Genomic DNA, 22,518 nt, shown 5'->3' on the forward strand with positions numbered 1-22,518 from the left:
TTGTGGCAATAATGGGAAAGATTGCATGTATATAGACTTGAAATGAATTTGCCTTCAATGAGCCTTCTTTGATTGCACAGTTAAAGAAAGCTTTATCCAGTACTCGCAACCATTCCCAAAGCAAGCAGAGTATCACACGGAGTGGTAATCAATCCTGGCCTGTCCAGGCAGCAGCAAAGTGGCAGTGTGCTGATTTATAGCTGCCACGGAGCTGGCTCTTATGTCCCCAGTGCTCTAGGAAAACGTGGAGATAACTCCTAAGATAAACAGTCTCACTGTTACTACCATACAAGGTCTTGGGTGTTAAAAATACATACAGTACTTTCCCAGGTGGTACTTTATTGTCTTTATCTGGTAATTTCCAGTACAGCTCTCAGGCCATTGCTGTTTGAGCAGGATTTAAATGGAAGGTTAATATGGTTCTTATCAGGCTTTTTTTCTTTTCCCTTCTTGTCCCATGTTAAATGTGAAGAAAGCAGCTGCTTCATGAGCAGCTCAAGCTCAGCCTGACCCCAGCCTCGAATCTTCTGGAGGAAGCAGTCTGAGCCACAACGTCTCTTTAATTCTATTCGGGTACTTTCTGTGGCACATGAAAGGGAAGGGCTGCTTGGTTTTAAAGTTGCATGCTGGTGTTTTGCTTCCACGGAGACTCAAAAGTTGAAAACTTCTCAGACTGCACATTGCTGCTCTGTTTCGCTGGTAGGAAGGCTGCAACGAGTGGGCTGAAAAAAAGGAAGCGTGACAGGTAACTGCACCACATTCCTGCTAAGACTCAGTACTACAGCAGCGGTGTTTGAGTGTGAGAAAAACAACGGTTTTGGCGGGAAGCGCTGAGGGAAAAGGGCGGGAAAGGGCTGAGGGGACAGACGATCCACCGCAACGCCGGGCTGCCACCTAGTGCTGGGAAAGAAGCACGCCCGAAGCCTCTGCTTCTCAGAGATGTGAAGTTAATTGCAAATAAGGGCGAACCTTAGGGTTAAGGCATCCTGAACGCATTTCTCTGCCCCAGTCGGAAAAGCTTCAAGGATGGATCCTGTTCTCAAGGCCTCACGCTTGGAGATAGTGCAAGGCGAGGCTCAGGCGCCCTGAGGTGCCACAGCTGCCACTCACGAGCCCACGTGTTCCCGCGAAGCGGGAATCTGAAATAAATAAAAGGGAGAGAGGTTATTCTGAGATGAGAATTATGTCGTTGGCTAATTCAGTCCTTTCTAATTCCTGTTTTGGGAGCCCTTTGCGCAGCTGGACTGCAGGGTACCTCCCGCCTCTCTATGGTACGGGCGGCGCTCTGGCACCACACCGCCACCCCTCTCTATGGTACGGGCGGCGCTCTGGCACCACACCGCCACCCCTCTCTATGGTACGGGCGGCGCTCTGGCACCACACCGCCACCCCTCTCTATGGTACGGGCGGCGCTCTGGCACTGCTCCCCCTCCAGTCTCTATAGTCCGGACGGTGCCGCCCCCTGACGCCCACTGCGCGGTTGGCCGCGGCGGGGCGGTGCTGCCCTGCTGACACGTCCCGGCCCCGCCCGCCGCCGTGCCGCGGCCGCCATTTTGTGCGAGCTGCCGGCGGGGCAGTGCGGGCTTGGGAGTTACGGGGAACGAGCTGGGCTCTTCCCTGTGCCGCCATGCCTTCCTCGCCGCTCCGTGTGGCCGTGGTGTGCTCGAGCAACCAGAACCGCAGCATGGAGGCGCACAATATCCTCAGGTAACCGAGGCCTGCACGAACGCCTCGCTCAGGCCGGGGGCGGAGAGGCCTGGCCTGTCGCTGGGCCTGCCGTTAGCCTCCAGGGCCATGTCGGCCGCCTTCTGTCGCGAGTTACCCCTCGGCACCGCATCAGGGCCTCCGATCGGGGCCTTCCTCAGGCTCGAGTGGGCTGTGGGGGCAGCAGGGAGCTCAGGGCTCGCGTCAGACCCCTCTGGCCCACAGCCTGGGGACTCTCTTGCTGTTTGTGTCCTCTTTTCGCCGGCCCCTTCTCCAGGTGGGTTCGCTGGAGAGCCCCCAGCGATGGGGCCCGCACCTGCCAGCGGATCGTCGGACCCAGTGCTGCCAAACTTGAGCTGGTGCAATGGACAGGCACGGAACGGCTTCTGTATCTCGGCATCGTGAAGCTTAATTGCATTCCCCCTCCTCCCACCCCCTCCTTCCCGTATGTGTGAAGTCTGGAGCTACTGAAAGGGAGCATTTGCCCTTTGCAGGAAAACCTCATCAAGTATTTGAGTCAGGATACTAGACGTCTGAAATAGTGAGAGTTCATTTATTTAGCACGAAAAGGACTTTCAGGCTGGCTGAGTTCAGAAGGGGAGATGGGAGGCAGTGATGGCGGGTGGGTGGACTGACAGGAGAGACCTGACCAGCCAGAAGCTGTGTTTCTGAACCTTACCTATGCAACACAAGGACATGATAAGGCTTTTTTTTCCCCTTTATTAAAGTTATGCAAAGTTAGCGTTCACATAAGGTGCCTATGATTAGTACAGTCACTCAAGCAACAAAGTGTAGATGATGTGGTATGTTTTAAGCCATGAAAATAATAAATAATGGAAATACTTCGACAGCCCCATGGTGCTGTCAGTGCATATGTTTGCATCAGATATTACTTGAAGCAGTTCAGTGAAAACACAGTGACCAGTATGTGCTTTGAGGAGGAGTAGTGGGGAAGGAATGCTGGTTTTAATGTTGATTATCTGCTGCATATATATAAACTGTATTATCTGAACTGAACGTTAACCAAAAACTGAGTCCTCGAGGTGCAGGAATGTTAATTTTTAGTATCTGTCTTTCTTTACTCCCCTCTATTTTTACAGAAGAAAAAGTCCCTTCCATTGTGGCCGATGTTCTTCTGGCAAATAATGCAGGGGGAGTGCTTTTTGGAAGCATCTTCTCCATTAAATTTTCAATTAGGAAAAATAAAATCTTATTTTGTAGAGGCCTATGAGCAGCAACATCTCATGTAACTAGGATTGGCAAGAAAGGGCAGAACAGCTGAACTGCTGATGCTGTTCTAAAGAAACAACGACTCCCTGCAATGGGAACAGTCACTGACCTTTGCACCTCAGAGAAAAATTTCTGTTGGCTCTGAGTCAGTCTCTTGTCTGTAATTGGTGTAAGTCAGTCTCAGTGTTGCTGTATGTTGCACTGCACTTCTGAGAAAGCACATGACTAAAAGAGGAAGAACGGTTGGGAAGAAGATTTAAAAGGAAGGAAGTTGGTTATTGTATCTTCAAGGTAATTTGTGGAGGAGTTCTGAAACTTTAAAGACCACAAATGCAACAGAGCCTCAGGTGACTGAAAGCCAGTTCTGGAGTCCAGCCTTAACATCTGCATCAGCATTCATGAATCTGCAGTGGTGGCCCATGGTCTTCCACAGCTATTCTATGTATTTTATTTTATTTTTTAAAGTATTTGTGCTAGGAAGTCGACCAAAAGGCGTTCATCACGTTAGATAAGTCTGGCCTACAACAACACAAACATCTAGAAGGCTTCACAACTCACTTCTCTAGTCTGTTCAGTGTATTCATGTCACTTTTTTTAGGTAGATGTTATCTGAGTAATTGTACTCCAGTGTGTAGAGAAAAATGTCTGTACTATCTGTAAGGCAAACTTGTTTTACTTTCCAGCTTAGCCTGCCTCATGCTTACTAAAACCTGAACCTACCTGTTTGGCACTTCCTTTTACAACATAAACAATCTCACAGAGGCACGTGCACATCCTGCCATTCTCTCATTGGGCCCAACAAAACCCACACGATCACATTATGTACTTTGTACACGTCAGCAGTTTAACTTTGTCCTTTTATCTTTTCATTTTAAAACTTAACATACCACATAAGAGGAATTGCTTTTTTTTTTTTTCTTTTTTGAGGCATGTATGAATTTATTGTCCTCTTAAGCTGCAGCAGTTTGTCCCAAAGGGTTTGCCCTCTCTCCTTCTCTCTGGCTTCTGAATTTGAATTTTTTGTTCATCCTTACTGTACTCAGTATCTCTGTGCTACTGCTTGTGCCTCTGTAAGACAAATGTCTTTATGTATCTTTGTCACACTCACCAGTTTCTGGGGTTATCTTGGTTCAGCACAAGTTCCCATTGGGTTGGTAGTGTGCTTCCTTTTTTTTTTATACTGACTAATTTTTAAACATTTTGTTCTAATCTTTCAACAGACATCTTTAAATTCAATGCAGATACCATCACCACTGGTTTATGTTGAGACATTAAAACAGTGATAGGAGGGAAAACAGTAGGGACTATACAGGGAGATGGAATCCTTCCTTAAAAACTGTCAAACTGGATGTCAGTGTGTAACCAGTCCCTAGGCCATATCTTTTCATCCTGTGTGTTTTGCTTTTACAGATATGACTTGTGCTTGTCTCTATTTTCCCCCCACAGAATGCACAGGCTTAGGCTGTGATTCTCCTTGTAATGCTGAAGAGGAAGGTGGAAGGGTTACACTTAGCAGCAGGCCTTGCTATACAGCTTTGCATTTCCATTGGTGTACATTTGGTTGTTACACAGTTGGCCTTGAGAAGGAAATTCTCATTTCAGACATCTCAGCTCTGATAGCTTTGTAGCTGTAGGGTTTTATGGCATAGGTATCCCATCTCTGCCTGAGTGTTTCAGTTTCTCTCTGTTATTACTTCTGATAACTGGTAGGATATTTGTATGCACTTAAGTTACAAATGTGCTCCTCTTATTTTTAGGAAACTAAGTGCCTTAAAGAATGTAGGGATGTGAAATATCTCAGTGGCAGTAAACTTACAGATTGCAGTCCCAGTAGCCAAAACATAAATTTTATGTAAATGATATGATTTGTAGGTCAGCATTGGCTAGGTAAAAGAGCTTGAGTTACACCCTTGCTGTTTATTTAGATAGGTCAGACACGGCTCCTTTACTGAAATCTGTCAGCAGCTAAGTGCTGCCAAATGGGCACTGAAACTTGCATCACTTAATTTAAGGAATCTTGAATTGCCTCATTAAATCCTTCATAAGGAGGAAGTGCTTTAAGAAAGCACATGGCAGCTTATCACTCATCAGTGAAGTATGTGGTACAGTACAGCAAGTTCATGTTTTAAGGTTTTTGTAATCAAAACCAGTTAGCAGTGCTTTCGTTCCTGCTGTGTAATAGTGTGATTTTTATTTTTATCTTTTTAATTGTTTGAATGGCATAAGGTATTTTTGAGGTGATTTAGGAGGACGGTGCTTACTAATTGTTCTCCTTCTGGCAAAGCTGAATAAATTCATTATTTTTCATTGTTTTTTCTGGATAGTTTTGCTAGATCAAAACCGAATACTAGATATATGTCATCTTGTAGAAAATAGTCATTGTTAAAAGGCTGAGCAATGTAAGAATAAATACTTGATGATTCACTAAACTAGATCTGTCCAGCTGCTCAACAAAAGCAGACTGTTGAGTAATGTGTTAATGCAGGCAGTGTCATCATGTCCCCCCTCCCCCTCTGTTGCGAGAAGTATGTTGCAGTGTGTTCAGAATATTTCATAATAGTACACTTAATGCATAACTGAAGTAACAGCTGTTCACTGACAGATGCCAGTGTCATAGCATGGAGTTACTCAGGTGAGCTGTGCATTCCAGCTGCTCCTCAAGGAGGTACCATTCAGTGTGTGCTGAGCTGCACGTTTTAGGTATTTGAAACAGCACTGAAGATTTATTTTGACTGATAGGAGATTATGTGAACTTCAGGAGCAATTCCTGCAGGTGGAGATGAACTTCTCAATGTGTGTGACCGAAGTAGGCCTATTTCAGAGCTTAATATTAAAGTAAAAATTAGGAGGGAAGAAGATTGCAGATTTCCCAGATTGTTTTAACACTTTATTCTGTTTGGTTGGTTTCTGATAATTCACTGAAATTGCAGGTGTGATCCCTGAAATACCCGAGGTTAAGCTATGGTTTCTACCTGTTTTAGAAGTCTGAAGCCAAATGTTTCAGCCTTCTGGCCAAAAGTGACAGTGTTCTGCCACGTAGCATAGAACAACCTCGTCTGGATTATCTGAAACCAATAGATAGTATGCTACATAATGTTAGTGAAAGATTCATTGAAGTTCAGATAAATGTTTTTAGGGTAATTGGAGGAAAAAACCAAAACAAAATGCAGCATTATGGCATTACCTCCAAGACAGGCAGGTTCCTGGCTCTTTTTATTAAATACTATGTTCTTCATAAGAAAGAAATGAAGCTATTCCTGGCTTAGCCAGGAGTTATAGGCACAAGACAGCAGGATATCTGTTCCACTTTTGTGAAGGTAATTATACAGTATTTCTCAGTCAACTTTAGAGAGGCACCAGATACCCAAATGTTTGTAGGATGCCAATTAAGTTATAATAGAGATTTGGCAAATAAGAGAAATACAGTAGTGAACTCAGCAGCTTTAGCAGAGTGGTTAAATATTGACCATTTGCTAATGTTTATTTCTTATTGCCCAAGAATGAATAGAGAATTCACGTGTTGTTAATCTAAAATATCAGAAAGCATGCAAAAAAAAAAGTGTCTGAAACATGAAACATTTGTATGCTAATTCTAAGAAAAAATACTGTAAAATATAATCACTGTTTTAGAAATAGTGTGTGAGTCTCGATTGTAACTGCAAGAAAAAGCATGCTATGGGTCTGTTCCCCAAGGTTTTCCAATAATGAAGAGCTTTCTTAATCAAGATTTGTGTGTTGAGTCTCATGATGCAGGTAATACCTTATAGTAAAGTAGAAAAATGCTGTGTCTGGGAAAACAAATTTGCAGGAAGAATTGGAGTAACTAAATAACCAGAATTTATCTTAGAAACCCTGCCTGCCTCTTTTTATTTCCTTTAGTGGGCTATTGATTTGTCTCCTTCCAAGAGCTGATGAATTTTTGCGCTGATTCTGTGCTACACTAGCGGAACATTCTTGGATCCCTTTCCTCAGCTGTAAAACCAATTAGCAAGTTAGATTGAAAGCATCCACCTGTTGGGAGTTTATTTCCTGTACACTAAAGCTGTACACCTCAGTCCGATGCAGATCGCCTTCCTCCATGTTCAGATGATGAAGTTCTGGAAGGGAATCAGAAATCTTCCAAAGAATGGTTGGGAACCTCTCAGAGCTGAATTTCAGCTGGACTTACATGGCTTTTTTAAAACTCTTCAAACGTATGAGGGTTCTGTTCCTTTTGGCTGTAATCCTTTAGGGGTGTTCTTTTTTCTGTCATGGTCCATGGCCCTGTGTCTCCGTGTCTCTGTTTTAATGTATGTTTTCTGAGGGGAGGAAAAGAGAAAATAAAACTTAGCAATCGTTGAGTTGTTCCTGTTAGCATTTTTTTTTTTTTTTTGGACAAAGCTAGGATTCAGAAAGCAGCCTGTGTTGTTGGTTACCTTAAATTGTGCAGAGAGGCATCTGAAGTGGTACTGAGGTGTGTGTGTGTGTGTGTGCACTGCCTCTCTTCAGACTTCTGCCCGCTACTCTACTGTGGTGTAAATCAAAGAACATTGTAACTGTGGTTGTAAATGTTGAAATATATTGGACTGTTGGTTGTACCTTGACTAATTGTACTTCAGTGTTTAAAATCCATCCATCTAATCACTGTTTTCACCCCCCTTCCCTCACTGTCTTTCAGCAAACGAGGATTCAGCGTCCGATCCTTTGGAACAGGGACTCACGTGAAACTGCCAGGACCAGCCCCGGACAAGCCAAATGTTTATGATTTCAAAACAACATATGATCAGATGTACAATGATCTGCTTAGGAAAGACAAAGAACTGTATCCCTATGGCGTGGCCTTAAAAAAAAAATCCAATATGGTTCTCCTCAAAAGGTGTAATTCATTACTTGGCATTGTGCATTAGGAGTATATAGGTACTTAACTGACAAGCTTAAAATGTTTTAAGTTTGTAGGTTTTTTTATTTTTTATTTTTTGCAGAGGGCCCCTAATGCTCCCTGCTAATTACAGTGTGCTCATTCAGAACACTCTTTTGTAGCATGTGAACGTGTTTACCTCTAGAAGGAAAGCATGCTGATCCTGTCACAGGTTGTCCATTCCCCCCACGGTGCTGTGGATCACTTTCCCAGTGCAAAGACTGTTCCTGATAATGGTCATGCCAAGAGCTGCTGCCTCAAGATTGAAATAGTGTTTAGTTCAGACAATCTGACAGGTAAGGTTTACTGTATACTTTCTCTAGGAGAGAAGATACTTTTCATTAAAGAACTCATTCTTCTCAACAAGAGCTTCTTGATATGATCTATGCACAAAAGATTCCTGCAGTATGTTTTTAAGAATGTAGGAAAGCACAGTAACATCTTTAATCCCGGGGAGCAGTGGTAATCAGGGTTATGCACACGACCTGGCTTGACATCACTCGTGATTCTGCTTGATTTTAAAACATCTTTAATATTTTTTAGAAGGAAGCCCATGTCATTATTTTGCAAAATCAGGACGCTTATTGTAGGCACTTCTTTTTTTTTTTTTCCCTAAACAAGGGAGCTATTTATTATATAGCAGTAATAATAATTTTTAAATGCAGGACAGAGTTTTCATGCATCATGTGTACAACATGCATTTTTTGTATCCTGCTGATACAAGGAAACTCTTGCTAACAGATCTTACTGAGGTATGCCATATCTTGATTAAAAATGGATTGCTTCAAAAGAAAATTACTGGAATTGAGCCATAATTTTTATTAGCACCATACTGCATTCTTTGCTGCTGCTGCACTGAATGTCTGAATATGGCATTGCTTTAAGAAAACCAGTCTAGTCTCATCCATTCAGCACATTTTGGAATTGCCATGCTTGCTCTGCTCCATGCTGGAGATGATTACTGCGTTCCCCAAGTGCATTTGCAGCACTACAATCAAATCTTTTCTGAAGAGGAAAGGAAGCAAGTTTGTACAGCAGCTGTTGCAAGAGAAAGAGGTCAAAAACAGTTGCCTCTATGTCTGTGCATGTTTCTCAGATGCTATAATGTAAAGCTTTCAGTGTGAAAACTGTCAGTGCAGGAAGCAAATGTGTTTCCAAAAATGGGTTTTGAGGGCTCAAGTCTTCAGCAGTACCCCTGACTGGGCACACTGAGCTGTGGAGTAGTTTCTTGTGACAGTGTTGTGTGTTGGCAGTTAAGGTAGATCTTTGTTAGCCTTGGCTCATAGAGATGAGAGGCATGCACACATTGCCTGCGGAAGGTGGGGAGGGCTTGGGGTATAATTGATACAGGAAAACTGAAGTGTCATCTCTAGGGTTTAGTTCATCCTGTCCCCCTACCTGCCATGTGTTTTGAAATGGTATATCTTGGTGAGAGCTGTCAGCTTGTTCCCATATTCCAATGATGGGACACAGGAAATCTGGGTGCTCAGCATCTAATGCTGCTTTCCTTCTTCAATTCTGAAGGCCAGCATGGATCCAAAGCATTAAGGACACAGGGTATTGAGTGAAATTGTGGCTGCAAGGCGTGTTCCCTGTTGGCCAGCCAAGGAAGTGGCTGCTTGTTTCAGAAGGCTCTAGTTTCCACCAGGGATGAGCTGCTCCTGTGCTGGACATCAGTCAGAGTAAGATTAAAAAAAAATAAAATGCTTAAGAGCGAATAAAGATCACTGAAGCTCTAACTAGTCACTTGAGGAAAGGAGGGGGAGCAGAACTCCCATAAACATGCTGTAGAAAGTAAAAGTACTTTCACTGCTGTTAATGAGTGAAATCTGGAGCACAAGCTTGCGGACCTAGAAGGCAAGGCACGTGCTGGATTGCAGAAGCATGAGGATAAGGGGTTGATGGAGCCAGGCACACCTGTTCAGTCGAGTAGGTGGTTACTATATATAAAAAATGGAAGTAGTCTAAAGATTTTTGTGGTAGTTGAACCTTGCAGTTAAAATAAGTATTGAGTTCTACCACTGCATTTTTTAGATCATTGGGTTTAAACTTCCTGTGCCCTGATAGAGGGCTGCAACAAAACTGTTGCAAACAAAGCTGTTCTGAGTGTAGTTTTTGGATGCTTCTTAATACTCCTCTTTTTGGCAGAAGAGTGAAGAGTTCTGCTACTAATCTGAAGGAGGTATGACCAGTATCTAGGGTACGTGTGTAGGATTATGCATGGTAGTGTTGTGCTGCCTTGTATTAGTTGTGTAACTGGACATCTCAAAGATAGGCAGGTGATTACTTGTCATTACAGCTATGTGAAGGGATTTTAGGACTGAGTCCTAATTACATGATGATGAAAGACAAAATAGACAAAAGAAAAATGGAGGAAAATTGATGAGCCCTGCCATCAAGGGAAAGCAAGAAGATGAAACTTTCCAAAAGTCAAGATAAACATGTAGCAACAGTTGATTTTATGCCTGGGGTGGGAACCATTCAAATGGCAACTTGACAAAAATTTGGCAGCAGTGGCACCCAGGGTCTTTGTTAGTATTAACGAACTCCGTGATTGACTGTTTGGGTTTTTTTCCTTTTCTCAGTACTAAGAAGAAATATAATCATTTCCAAATATGTTTTGAACATTATTAGGGTTTCTAGGCAGCTTGTCTAGTGTGACCTGTTCCTCTTCCCCCCCAAAAAAGTCCAAACTTTTAATATTACAGGTGAATGGAATGTAGTTTGTGAACTCTCTTTTATCTGGATGGCTCTAGAGGATTTTTGTGCTACTGCTGATGCTGAGTTTTCTTTTGTTTATAGTATTCTTCCCATTCATTACAAGTGGAAACAGTTTCTATTGTCACATACAAAGTGCTTTGCCAGCAGATACTTGTAGCATTGTAGACTCCACTTAGTTGACCCTTAACTCTGGTTCATCCCTCTGTCTTCCACCTGCCTTGCCCTTTGCTGTCTGAACTGCTAAGTTGTGTTGCAGTAGAACATCAGTGGAGGAAAATGTGGGGGCTCTGAAGCAAGCACAGGCAATTCCAGAACCGGGGAAAAATCAGAAGCGAATCAGAAGCGGTTGCATGAGATTTTCACAGGGTCCCAACGAAGGAAACCAAAATCTCTTATTTCCTGGTGGAATGTGAGGAAAACCAACAGAGCTGTATTACTGAACTAATTGGCGTTGCTGTAAAACTGTACAGGTGCAGGATTATGTGCCTTTCCCAAAGTGTTCAAATCTCCAGTGCCTGTGAAGAGAAATAAAGCACAGTGAAAGAGGACCGTGTCTAGCTGAGAAGAGGGCATCCAAGAGTGGTGAGGCTATACCAAGCAATGGTTTTTCTCTCTGTGGCATGGTAATGAAGGACCACGCTTTAAAACTACAATCATAGTCAGACATTACTGTGTGAGGCTTTTCTTGCAAAAAAAATGGCATTCCTCTCCTAGAGACAAATGTATCTTCATGGGACAGTACTGTCAGTACTAAAAATGATCTTTTTTGGAAAGGCTTTCTCTGTGTTCCCTTCATAACAGTACTGGAAGAGGGGGATTAGTTTCTCATGCACATTACTGTAGCTCTATTAAGTTATTTGGTATCAGCCACAGAGTTGCTGAGGTAACTGTTGTAATATTGCATGTGTAGTTTGGGTGTGTTGCTGGAGTCTGTTGAGAGCAAGAAATAAATTGCTGAGTGGACCAAGGTCATACCACCTTCTGAATAAATGGGCTGGCATTCTCTGTTCAGCCTGAAGGGTGGGTTCCACTTTTAAGTTGAGAACTAAAATTGAAAAGGTTGTGTCTTACTTAAGACATCTAATGATCAGAAGGCCTGCAAGTACTAGTCCAGGACTACATCTACCACCTTTTCCCAGTCAGTTGTAGCACATGTGCTCAGGAGCAGTGGTCTGTTTGTTACAGTGTCTTAGTCCTTTAGAATTACTCAGTTTGTGTAGCCAGGTTTTGGGGAATCCTTGCTCTGAAAATGATCAGTTTGCTCCAACACATCTTCTTAATGCTGGAGAAAGCTGATATGGGGAATCTAGTTAGGAGTAGCTTTATTCTCTTTACTTAGCCTGACAAGTAAGAGAACAGCTGTAAGACTTCTGACTGAAAGCATAAAGCAGGTTGTTTTTCTGCACTCCAGATCTATCTGGGCCTTTGTTTTCTGGGGCTCCAGAATCAAAGGATGCTTGGATATCACTGCTTAGCTGTGTTTTCCCAATTTATGCCTTTCTGTCCTTTTCAGTATGCATCCATGACTTTGACTAATTCAGATTCAGGTGGTTTTAAAGCTGCTCTTCCTGGAATAGTTTGTCCTGTCGCATTTTTAGGCACTTTTTTACCATTGGACTAGATAGATGATCATAGTGATTTTCCAACCTTTATGATTCTGTGACCTTTTTCTGGCATTAGATTACCATTTTCCTCCTTTATTCTACTCCTTCTCTGAGGAGACCAATAATTGCATTACAGTTAATCTGTTGGGTTTTTTTTCAGTTATTTTGTATTTACTTTTCCTGCTTGGTTCCCATCTTAACTACTCAAACTACTCAAGAACTCCTTTAGAAATCTGGGAAGCCTCTATATTTTTATTCATTTTGGCTGATGACTGTTTCAGTTACTTCTTTATCAAGTAGTCAGTTAGTCAGTTACTATTTGATTTGATTTTCTCTTTCAGTTTGTTAGACATCGTACTGCCCAACCTTGCTCTGAGTCAGGAGATTCAAACACTCTTGTCTGCAGGAGAGCATCTACTGAAAAAAATGGGAGGCAAATCTCTGATTTTTGGGCAGTGCCAAAAAGCCAGTGCACTTGAAGTTGAGGCTCTTCCTTACCCACTGTCCTTTGATATCCCTCTTGCACTCTGAAAACTAAACGTAGTCTTGGTTTTTAACCCCATAGATAACTTTGCAGTTTACATGGTATGTGGTTATCAAATAGCAGGTGTCTCAGGAAGTTCTGAATTTATTCACATCGTAATAGAGCTCAAATTAACGTCCACTTTTTCAAGAAAAAGCATAAGCTGGAAATAGATGGTTATAGTGTAGCAGTATCAGGGATAAGATCCTTCTTTGCTATGAGGTCATACCACTTTGCTTCTTAGTTTTCTCATCAACAGAGCAAGTAGAACCAGCTTATAGCTGCCATAGGAAATTGGCACTGAAAACGAAAGGTGCAGCACAGAATGGTAAGGACAGCAGTGATTTTTTCGTCATACAATATTTCACTGAAATCAGTTTCAGATATTACTTCTTGAGTTACCATTTGCTCTGGGAGTTGTACTATGTAAATTCTGGGTCTCGTATTTTATTTTTTTAACATGTTTGTAGCAAGTTGTATTTGCCAGCCACGCTGTTAATGCTTTGTGTCCATGTAGTGAAGAGACACACTACTGGCATTCAGATAGCCATCATCTTAGTCCACGAATGTGCTGGTATTGATGGGGCAAAGCTGCAAGAGAGTTTGCAACTGTTCTGCTCTAAAACACTCGCCGTCCTCATTTTGAATGCCATTTATTCATTGCAGAAAGTTTTGCCATTTAAAACTGTAGAATGCATAAGTACTGAGCAATAACTCATGATGTTTCTGGATCAATGAACCTGCCTAATGTATGGAGAATTTATCTTGGACCACTTTCCTGGAGGCTCTACAAAGCAACCATGAGTTGCTTAGTGGGGAAGGAAACCACTGCGTGGACACACGGGAGGACTAGTGAGCTCTGCAGGGCATCTGCGTCGTGCTCGTTGAGGCCATGTAGCTCACTCTTGAGGATTCCTTTTTTCGAGAGTAACTTAAATTCCACTCCAGGTAAGCTCTTCATGCATGTATTTCTCTTATGTTTTCATTTGTTTTTCTTTCTGAATTTGGAACTGATGGGCAGCTGCCAGCTGCTGCTCTGAACTCTGTTGCAGTGGTCGGTGGAGCAGCTGCTGGATCTCTGTATGACTGATGCCACTGCAGTCTTCTCTTGAATGCTGTGCAGTGTAAGGCTCATTTCCTTTCTTTAACTTCTTTCAAAGTACTTTAATACTCTTAGTGAACTGGAGGGTAAGGATGAGGATGGAGCATTTGAACTGGATTTAAACATCCCGCTAAGAGGTGTGTTTTTGCAAATCTGTACACTTCTGACCATAAGCTGAGTTCCAGTCCTTTTTTCTTCACAGAGGATCTTAAGATGAAAAGACTTTCCACAAAATCTCAATCATTTCAAAAGAAGCTGTTTTCAGTATTTCCTAGTTTAGTTTCTGGAGAGTCTGCTGTTGATTTTGGTTTCATCCACGTTAAAAAGGAAATATATGAAATTAAAAATGTAAACAGTCTCTACAACTAAAGTTCCTGGAGATGGTAGAAACAACGGACACCTTTGATACAAAAGATACAGACCTTTGCCTGAGCACTTTGTCTTGCAGAGTTCTCTGCCAGAATTAGTGTGTGGAGTTACTAAGCACATCCCTCTGTCCTTCAGTATCCTGCTTGTGGTGGTGTGCTAAGGAATGCTGCATTGGGTTCTAGCAATTGAAATCAACTCCACTTGGAATGCTGATTGGGTGCTGTGCATAGTCAAGTGTTTGATGGCACAGTCAAGCAAGCTGCATCTTTGAAGTCAGGTCTGCCTTTGATATTCTTGTTCTGATAGTCTCTTCCATATGTCTGTTAAGATCCTCCTTTAACACTTTGGATTTTACCTTTGCTTCCTTTTTTCCCCTTTGAAAGCTTATTTCTGCCCCGTTTCAACCTGAGATAAATTTCATCTGTTCAGTGCTGGCAAGTCGCTGGTTCTCTAGGCTAAACCAAGGCCTTGGTTCTCCCAGGGATGCGTGGGCACATAGCCCTCAGCTTTAGGGCTCATCCAGACTTGAGGAAATCAGCATGGCCAGCATGTTAATATTGGACTACGTTCTGGTAGTTATGGACCAGCTGCTGTGTGCTTGCTCAGCCAGATTTTATCTGTGCAACTTAGAAGCATTGACCTTTGAAATGTCACTTGCTTTTCATCACTTACTCATTCCTCTGCAAGTTGTAAATGTGGGCACAAACATGATCAGAAATATTTAACCCAAATTAGAATTTTTGTGTTATTTTGGGAAGTCGTTTTCAGGTTTTGGACTGTTAAGCTGCACAGTACCACAGAGGACTTACGAACAAACTCTCATTTGTACTAAAAATGCTGTTTCCCTGCCAAACGAAAGGCAGTTCATGTTCCAGATACAGAATGTAGACAGTTCTTGCAGTGATAATCGCAGTGCCTGGAAAGCAGAAGTCATAGTGCAGATGCCCTTTTTAGTCTTTTATTTCCTGTAAAAGAAGGTGATTCTTCAGGTGGGAGAAGTTGGGTAGGAATGCTCTGTGAGCATTTTGCCAAGCAGGGTTGCACCTTCTTCATAACAGAGCTTCTAATAAATAAATAAAGTTGATATAGGAAGGACCTGCAAATGCCATTCATGCTAGTGGTTTTGGGGCTTCTGCTCTACTGCTATTCTTCAGAAAGAAAAATTGCAGTTTTTGATTATGACGACAGCTGCACGAAAGTGAATAATCGACATGTCAGATCTGTTGGAAGATGCAGAAGCTTTGGCTGTCAGCCATTATTTCAAAGATGCTTTTTCCTAAGAGGTGTATATACATTTTAGCGCATTGAATTTACCTAGTCATGTTTAATAGATCGATCTCTATTTTAGGTGACTAATTACACACTCCAAGATTTTCAGGTTGTGCTACTTGTAGGCATATCAGCTGCTTCTAGAAGTTAACGATGAAACTTAATGAAACTTGGATCAGTGATAAGGGGTTCTTTTCATCTGAAGATTTTTAACATGGGGTATTTTTCTTCTCATCTAAAATCAGTCATCTGCAGACTAGATGCCTTGATGTGACGTGGTTGGCTGCCCTCATACTGATGGGTAGAAAGGGATGTTTTGGATGAACCTGTGTGGTTGGATTCCTCTCTCTCTACTTTTCTCTTAAGGCATAGAAGATACTTTGTGAAATAACATTCACATGCAGTGATTACCAGCACAGAAATTCAGCCCTGTTCAGTGGTGGTGAGAAACTCAAGTCTTAAAACACAGCATCACGTGTTGAAACATCTTAGTGTAAAGAAGTAGGCATTAAGTTTTGTTCTGTTGCTTGCATCTCTTACGTGGTGCTGCTTGGTATGCAGGTGACTTTTACAGAGTTCTGAGATAGGCATTCCTTATAAACATGCGACTTAGGTGGCCTGAGATGGTGATCATTCCAGTCTGTCCTTCTCTGAAAGTCAGGCTCTGATGCTGAACTGTTGAAATTGCTCTGTTAACTCAGCAGGGAATTCTCATTCCAGCTGGATGCTAAACTGCAGAGCAGCAGCTTACAGGGAGCTGTATGCTCATACAACTCATCTGGCTGTATCCATCCTTGATTTACTCCTCCCTATTTTTCTGGAGTTCTCACTCAGAATACTGGGGTTTTGTTTTACCTCAAAACTGAGTTGTTAAGTGAGAGGCTTTCATTGTAGGTGCTGGAAGAAATATCCACTAATAATTAGACTTACTCCCATTGAAGTTGATAGCTACTCTTAATTCTTATTGCTTGGAGAAAAGCAGCTCAATATTATACTCTGGCAGTCATCGAATGTATCTTCTGTTGTATAGTGTACCTCTTTCAGCCTTTATCTGATCTTGGGATTTATCCAAACCTCCTTTTCTTCTCTAATTGGTTGCTTGTTTGTCAATCTCAAGTATGAGTTACCTAAGCATAACCCGTAATAATTTCTGTGCAGTCTAGTTGCTTTTTGTACCCTGTATTTTGCTATATGTTTTGTGCTCTAACATAAATATCTGTTTTTATTTAATACAAATAAAACTCATTTTTTACATAACATTCTATCAGCTTGTTTGGTGGTTAAAAAAAGCTCAATTTACAGCCACTACTTCCTTGTAATCTTGTCTTATTTCTGAGGTTTGTTTCCTCTTAGTGTCCTCTTGTGGTTCTGCCTGGGAAGTGTATTTGACATAAAATATTGATGGCTGGAAGCGATAGGAGGTCCAACACAGGGTTGGCTGTGACACGTGGATGGCTCTTCATATTTAACAAGAAAGCTCTTGTTAATGAAAAGTCAGATCTGATGTGTTAGGTTTAACTTAGTGCAGATGATGTACTGCTCTTTCAGGTGCTGACAATCCATTCAGTGCAACGGGGATTAATCTCTGTGTGTAGTTCTTCAGGGAATATACTATCTTTTATTTAGGAGTGACTCTTTTTCAAAGTACTGTCTACCCCTCAGAGAAGGTCCGTGTCACCTTCCTACCAAGTTCTGCAGTTTGGTGTAAAGAACATTGATTCGTCCTAGGCAGACAAACATTTCTGAAAAACAGTCTTACTTTCCTGAGTTTGCTTCTGAAACGGAGCTTGGAATAACTGCTGTTGCCAAAGATGGCTGCACAGAGGAATGAATATGTTTCTCACATGCAGAGTTGTGACGTTTGAGTCACCGTGAATGAGATATAATGTGCTGATATTTACCTGAGCTCATGATAAGAATGGAGCTGGGTTATGATTACACAGTGAAAAGAGTCAGATCAGGTCCCCCTGCCTGCTGAGAAGATGCTGTGCTATTGCTTTTCTTTTGTTGTGGTCCTTCAGACCATCAAAAATGAAAGTGTTGTGAATCTTAACTGCTGATTTCAATCTCCTTTTATAGGCAAATGGATCCTTTGGGGAGGTGGGGTGGAAGTAGCTGCAAGTTGGCAGTGGAAAACTCGACTGTGAAGCAGAAAGCTTGGCTGTGTGGGTTTTCTGAATATGCGTAATTCTGTCTCTGCTAAGGAAAGCTAGGGGACAGATGCCAGCGAAATCTTATCCTAGAAATGGAAAAAAAAGAACTGAGATAAGTGTGTAGGATGCTGTAGATTTTTTTTTCCCCTCCAATGGCGTGATGTAGAAATTGGGATTAGAAAGCCCAAAAAGGGCTCCCTGTCAGACTCCAGTCGGAGCAGTGCAGCCAGGTGTTGACAAGAATTCTGAAAATGGCTGTCACAGTTCATTTTCATGCTTTGCACGTAACCAGAGGTCTGTAGTAGTTGCACTGATGTGGATTTTTCCAAGCATAACTGACCCAAGAAGATTTTACAGAGGTGCTGTGAGCAAACTGGGTGCTGGTGTACAGGAGCCCTTTGATTTTAGCTTAGGGATATGCAGCACAATTCCTTAGTTACACAGGAGGAAGTCTTCAGGGAAAGAAGAATCATAGAAGGCTTGGGAAAAAGAAATGAAAAGAAATGCAGCAGAAATCAGTTCTCTGGTAGAGACTTGACAGTATATATTTGTGGTGAAGCGTTACTGAATTTGTAATTCAAAACAGATTTTTTTTTCTTCAGTCAAGTAGTTAGTGGGATGCTGGAGATACATAAGAGAACTGAACATTTTTTTCCAAATAAAGTAGTTTCTTACATGGGTGGATAGATGACTTTGATTTTTTAAAATAGTTAAAAAACTTGAGAGAAGTTAGTGCTTTTGGAGGCTGTTTGCTTGAGGGCTGTTGAAGAGCATCCTAAAATGTGCAGCTTAGCAGGTATGGACCTGGCTGCCTTGGGCACTAGGACTTGAGGAGGGTGACTGCAGACAGGTGAACGTTCTCTGGTGTCTTACTACAGAAGATTAGGACTGAATTCTGAGGGAGGAGAGGGGGGGGAAGATGCCTGTTAAGTGCACAACCTTTTCAAAAGGAAAATAAACCAAAAACATCTCTTAGATACTTGCTAATGATGGATGTTTATATATAATTTTTTCTGCAGAACTTTCTGTTATCTCAAGAAATCATAAACTTATCCTTAATGCTATTTTAATTTAGAAATATGCTTGCTGAAAAATATCAGGTACTTCAAAGCATGGAAGAGATGCATCAGTTTCCATGTTTCTTTAGTTCAGACCATCCCCGATATTCATAATCCAGCCGTAAAATTTTGTCTTTGGAGAGTTTTAGTGAGCCGAGCAGATGTATCAGCTCTGATGTGCCCCAAATGAAACTGCATATCCCAGAAAGCTAAGAGGATGGGGATTGTGTGTATGGGGATTAGTGAATCCTGTCTGAAAAGGGAGTGTGGGATGCCAGCTTCTGGCCTCCAGGCTGCGGTAGTGGGGGCCATGACTCAAATGAATGCAGGACATTCTGTTAACAAATGAGTAAGTGTGCTCTGAACATTACGGATATAAAAACAGATGCCCAAAGAAAGGAGTTCTGAAGTGCAAAGATCTAATGAGAGCCTTTTAAAGCTGTTCTCTAGCACTGCACAAAGGACACTGACAGCAATCTAAAACCCAGTAGCTACATGAATTATTCTTATTGGGGTCATGCTGACACCTTAGGAATCTGCGTAGCGGTCATTAACTTTATGCTTGCAAACAAGTGGGGGAAAATGTATTTTAAAGATGCAGCAATTTAACTTGTACTGGTCATTTGCTCAAAAACATGACTTTTCTTAAAGTAAAGGTACTTAACTCAAGCAACTTCAGATATACACAGAATGGGATTTTACATATGTTGGACAGAAATAAGAGAATCAAGCCACGACCAGAGAGATTCCAGAACTGCAAAGACGTTTTTGATTTGATCCTAACGTGTGAAGAAAGAGTCTATGATCAAGTAGTAGAAGGTAAGGACGCTGAGCTGATAAACCAAGTTACCTTTGAGTGCTTCTCCCCCTTGCACCCCTGGCAGCATTCTTCACAAATTGTCTGCTCTGGTGGCTTTGCTGGAGCACCAGCAGGGAGAAGTGCTCACAGACCATTGATGTGGATGCCGTGTGCCGGGGAAGCAGCAACTGGAAATGCTGGATGCAGACTGGATTCTGGGCTTTCTTTTCAACATTCAAAGGCCACCCAGCTGCATCAGTCTGTACACGCACTGGCTGTTGTCTGTCTTTTCAGTCCTCATTGATCATACCTCAATCAGTATAGAGCGCAAAACATTCATGCTTTTTCAAGCTGAGCAGTTAAGTGTTCTGAGTGCTTTAACGAAGCATTTGAGTTGTGTTAGTGAGTTATATGAGGGGAAGTGCCCTGGGATTGTATGGGTGGATCTTCAGATGAGTTCAGCATCTCACACAGAAAGCAGCTTTCTTATGGGAGTGTTGTGAGTTAGGAGGATGGGAGGTGAAGAGTAACTGCTTGCCAACCTCTCATGTTATGATAATGCTTTTTGTAATGGACCAGTGGAAGGAAGAAAACTAGAACGCTTCCCAATGGCTTCAAAATGGCGGCACCTCAAAAATGGGGGTGCTTCAAAATGGCGGCACCTCAAAATGGGGGTGCTTCAAAATGGCGGCACCTCAAAATGGCAGGCGCTGCCAAGATGCGCTGGAGTAGGAGAGAAACTGGGAGCTTGAACTGACAGGGCCCTCCCACAATCTGAATCCTTTGGTTTCCCAGATCTACCTCATCCTTTCGAAATAAGGAAGTCTGTGTGTGTTTTTGTTGTTGTTTTTTACTAAAAAAGCTAAATAAACCATTTTCTTATGAATGCTGTGTAAAACTTGATTTCATTCCACCCAAGGTTTTGCTGTTGTGTCTTTTGTTTTCAACTAGATTTAAATTCCAGAGAGCAAGAGACATGTCAGCCAGTGCATGTGATCAATGTGGACATTCAGGATAACCACGAGGAGGCAACGCTGGGTGCCTTCCTTATCTGTGAGCTCTGCCAGTGTGTAAGTAGAGAGGGCTCATTGCCTTGGGTTCGTGTGAGCCCACTGACTGCAGAGGGGTTGGGGTTTGTTCAGTACTCCTTGGAGCGCTGCATGTTGCAGAAACGAAATGAAATCCATGTCAAGAGACTTAACTTTCCAAATTATTGCAGTTATTTTTGGAGCTGTTGTGCAAACAGATGAATTGCAATGGAGTTGATGGTTTCTGAAATGAACAGTGTGTGTTCAAAACCAGTGTTAGCTGCCATGAGAAGCAATGTCACAATGCACTGCACATAACTTGTTGGGCCCATGTTCACAACATTTGTTGATGGAAAAAATGGCTATTTCTGAGACAGCTGAAACATGTGGGATTTAAGCATCGGAGTTGCATTCTGAATCACAGTGTGCTTGAGAAGCATCCTGTGTAGGTGTACTTCATAGTACCAGCCTGTTGTGTGTATGATTTGGAAAACCTGGTGCTTTCTGTCTTCCACCTTCGATGTTCTTGGCCTTACCTCTTGGCATAAGGCTGGAAACAGTTGATGTAACTATCAAAAGAACAAAGGCTCTGTTTCACAACATGCAGGCCCACTAGTTCACCTATTCCAGTGTGACAAAACACTTATTTTAACTCCAGCCTCTGTGATCTATTCTAGTCTCAAATGCTTGCATCCTTTCCAGATCCAAAAATCCTAAGAGGATCCAAGGGACTTGAAATTTTAGCCATCTGTTCAGTGTGCTTGTGGCTGTTCTGAAGCTTCCATTTGTTACCTAGTGAGGATGGATGTTGCCTCCTCAACAAAGGGCTCACTCAGCGTGAGCTCAGTGGCTTGGAGAAGGAAGGTTGTGCAGAATAAGTGTGCATTTGGGTATGTTGGGGATCTCATTAAAGCTCCCAGTGCTGAACAGTGGGGTACTGCATGCTGATTTAGGTTTCACAGTAAGCCAAAAACAGTGAGTAGTTACTGTTCTCTAAACTGCATTGTATCCTTGGAGTCTAGTTAATTAGTGTTTTTTTTTTCCTTGTTTAGATACAGCACACAGAAGACATGGAAAATGAAATAGATGAGCTGTTACAGGAATTTGAAGAGAAAAGTGGAAGGACTTTTCTTCATACTGTCTGCTTTTATTAAAGCACATCTGTCTCCTAGGCCTTAATGTGGATGAGAGAAGCATGTGTTTAAAAGTTCTGATTATACTGTATTTTCCTGGAAAATGAATATTGATTTTTTTGTTTTTGTTTTTGTTCAAGACTCCTCTTCAGTGGTTGTTTTTGTTTGTTTTTGTTTCAGGTATTCTGTCACAGGCAGGCAGAGGTACCAGATGAATTGTACATATGCAAAGTATACACAAAAGCCACCTATTTAAAAATTAAAATCAAGAATTCCTTTAAATCCTACTTCAATTGTTACGAGTAGGCTCTTAATTATAAAGAGAGTATTTCTTGAATATAAGTTTATAATGTATTTTTTCCAGCTTACAAATTTATTTTATTTCAGTTGTGCTTTTTTATTATTATTATTATTATTTTAATGTGACAGAATGGCTGAACTATGTGAAGATATGAATGGAGCAATGACAAATGAGCTATCTGTATATTACTAGATATAAAGATCGGAAGCGTCCAATAAAAATGGAAAACCTGCCAAGTTTTGTCTGTTTCTGAGGTAGGAGCTGAGTACCTGTGCCTGCTCTGTGAGGTAGCACGAGGATGCTCCTTCATCCCACACGAGGTTTTTGACCCGTGTTGAACCAAACTGAACTGCTTTCTCCACGTGAATTAGGGCACTGCCAGGAAATCTTTTTCGGGTCTTAATTGCCGTTGAATTACTGTATGTGAGACTGAAATGTAAGGCTGAAGCTGTAACGATAGCAGTCAGGGCCCAATTGTATATATGTCTTCTATAAGGAAGGAGGGGAGGAGTTGCAAACTCGGCTGTTAATAGAAATGGTTTGAAGCTTTGTTAACTGAAATGTCTTTTGAATGGAAATATTCTCTGCACATGCAGCAATAATAAACGTGTTTGTCACAGCTCGCAA

At 41.9% G+C, this 22,518-nt stretch overlaps 1 protein-coding gene across 1 annotated transcript; it reads left to right on the forward strand.

The window, feature by feature from the left end:
* The first annotated feature begins 1,533 nt into the window (after window positions 1–1,533).
* Window positions 1,534–22,518, forward strand: SSU72 (SSU72 homolog, RNA polymerase II CTD phosphatase). Its single transcript, XM_065737965.1, has 5 exons — window positions 1,534–1,707; window positions 7,592–7,735; window positions 19,310–19,449; window positions 20,381–20,499; window positions 21,510–22,518. The coding sequence occupies exons 1-5, from the start codon at window positions 1,628–1,630 to the stop codon at window positions 21,609–21,611; spliced, it is 585 nt and encodes a 194-aa protein (XP_065594037.1). The 5' UTR covers window positions 1,534–1,627; the 3' UTR covers window positions 21,612–22,518.

This window comes from Cyrtonyx montezumae, unplaced genomic scaffold (genome assembly GCF_038088225.1).
Source record: "Cyrtonyx montezumae isolate F1298 unplaced genomic scaffold, pur_monq_1.0 scaffold_21, whole genome shotgun sequence".
Lineage (NCBI taxonomy): Eukaryota > Metazoa > Chordata > Aves > Galliformes > Odontophoridae > Cyrtonyx > Cyrtonyx montezumae.

Excerpts from the sequence above, each read along its gene's own strand:
- SSU72 (XM_065737965.1), top strand. The coding sequence starts at position 1,628 with ATGCCTTCCTCGCCGCTCCGTGTGGCCGTGGTGTGCTCGAGCAACCAG. Across the intron at positions 19,450-20,380 it reads CTATGATCAAGTAGTAGAAG|ATTTAAATTCCAGAGAGCAA; the intron begins GTAAGGACGCTG and ends GTTTTCAACTAG. Across the intron at positions 20,500-21,509 it reads TCTGTGAGCTCTGCCAGTGT|ATACAGCACACAGAAGACAT; the intron begins GTAAGTAGAGAG and ends TTCCTTGTTTAG.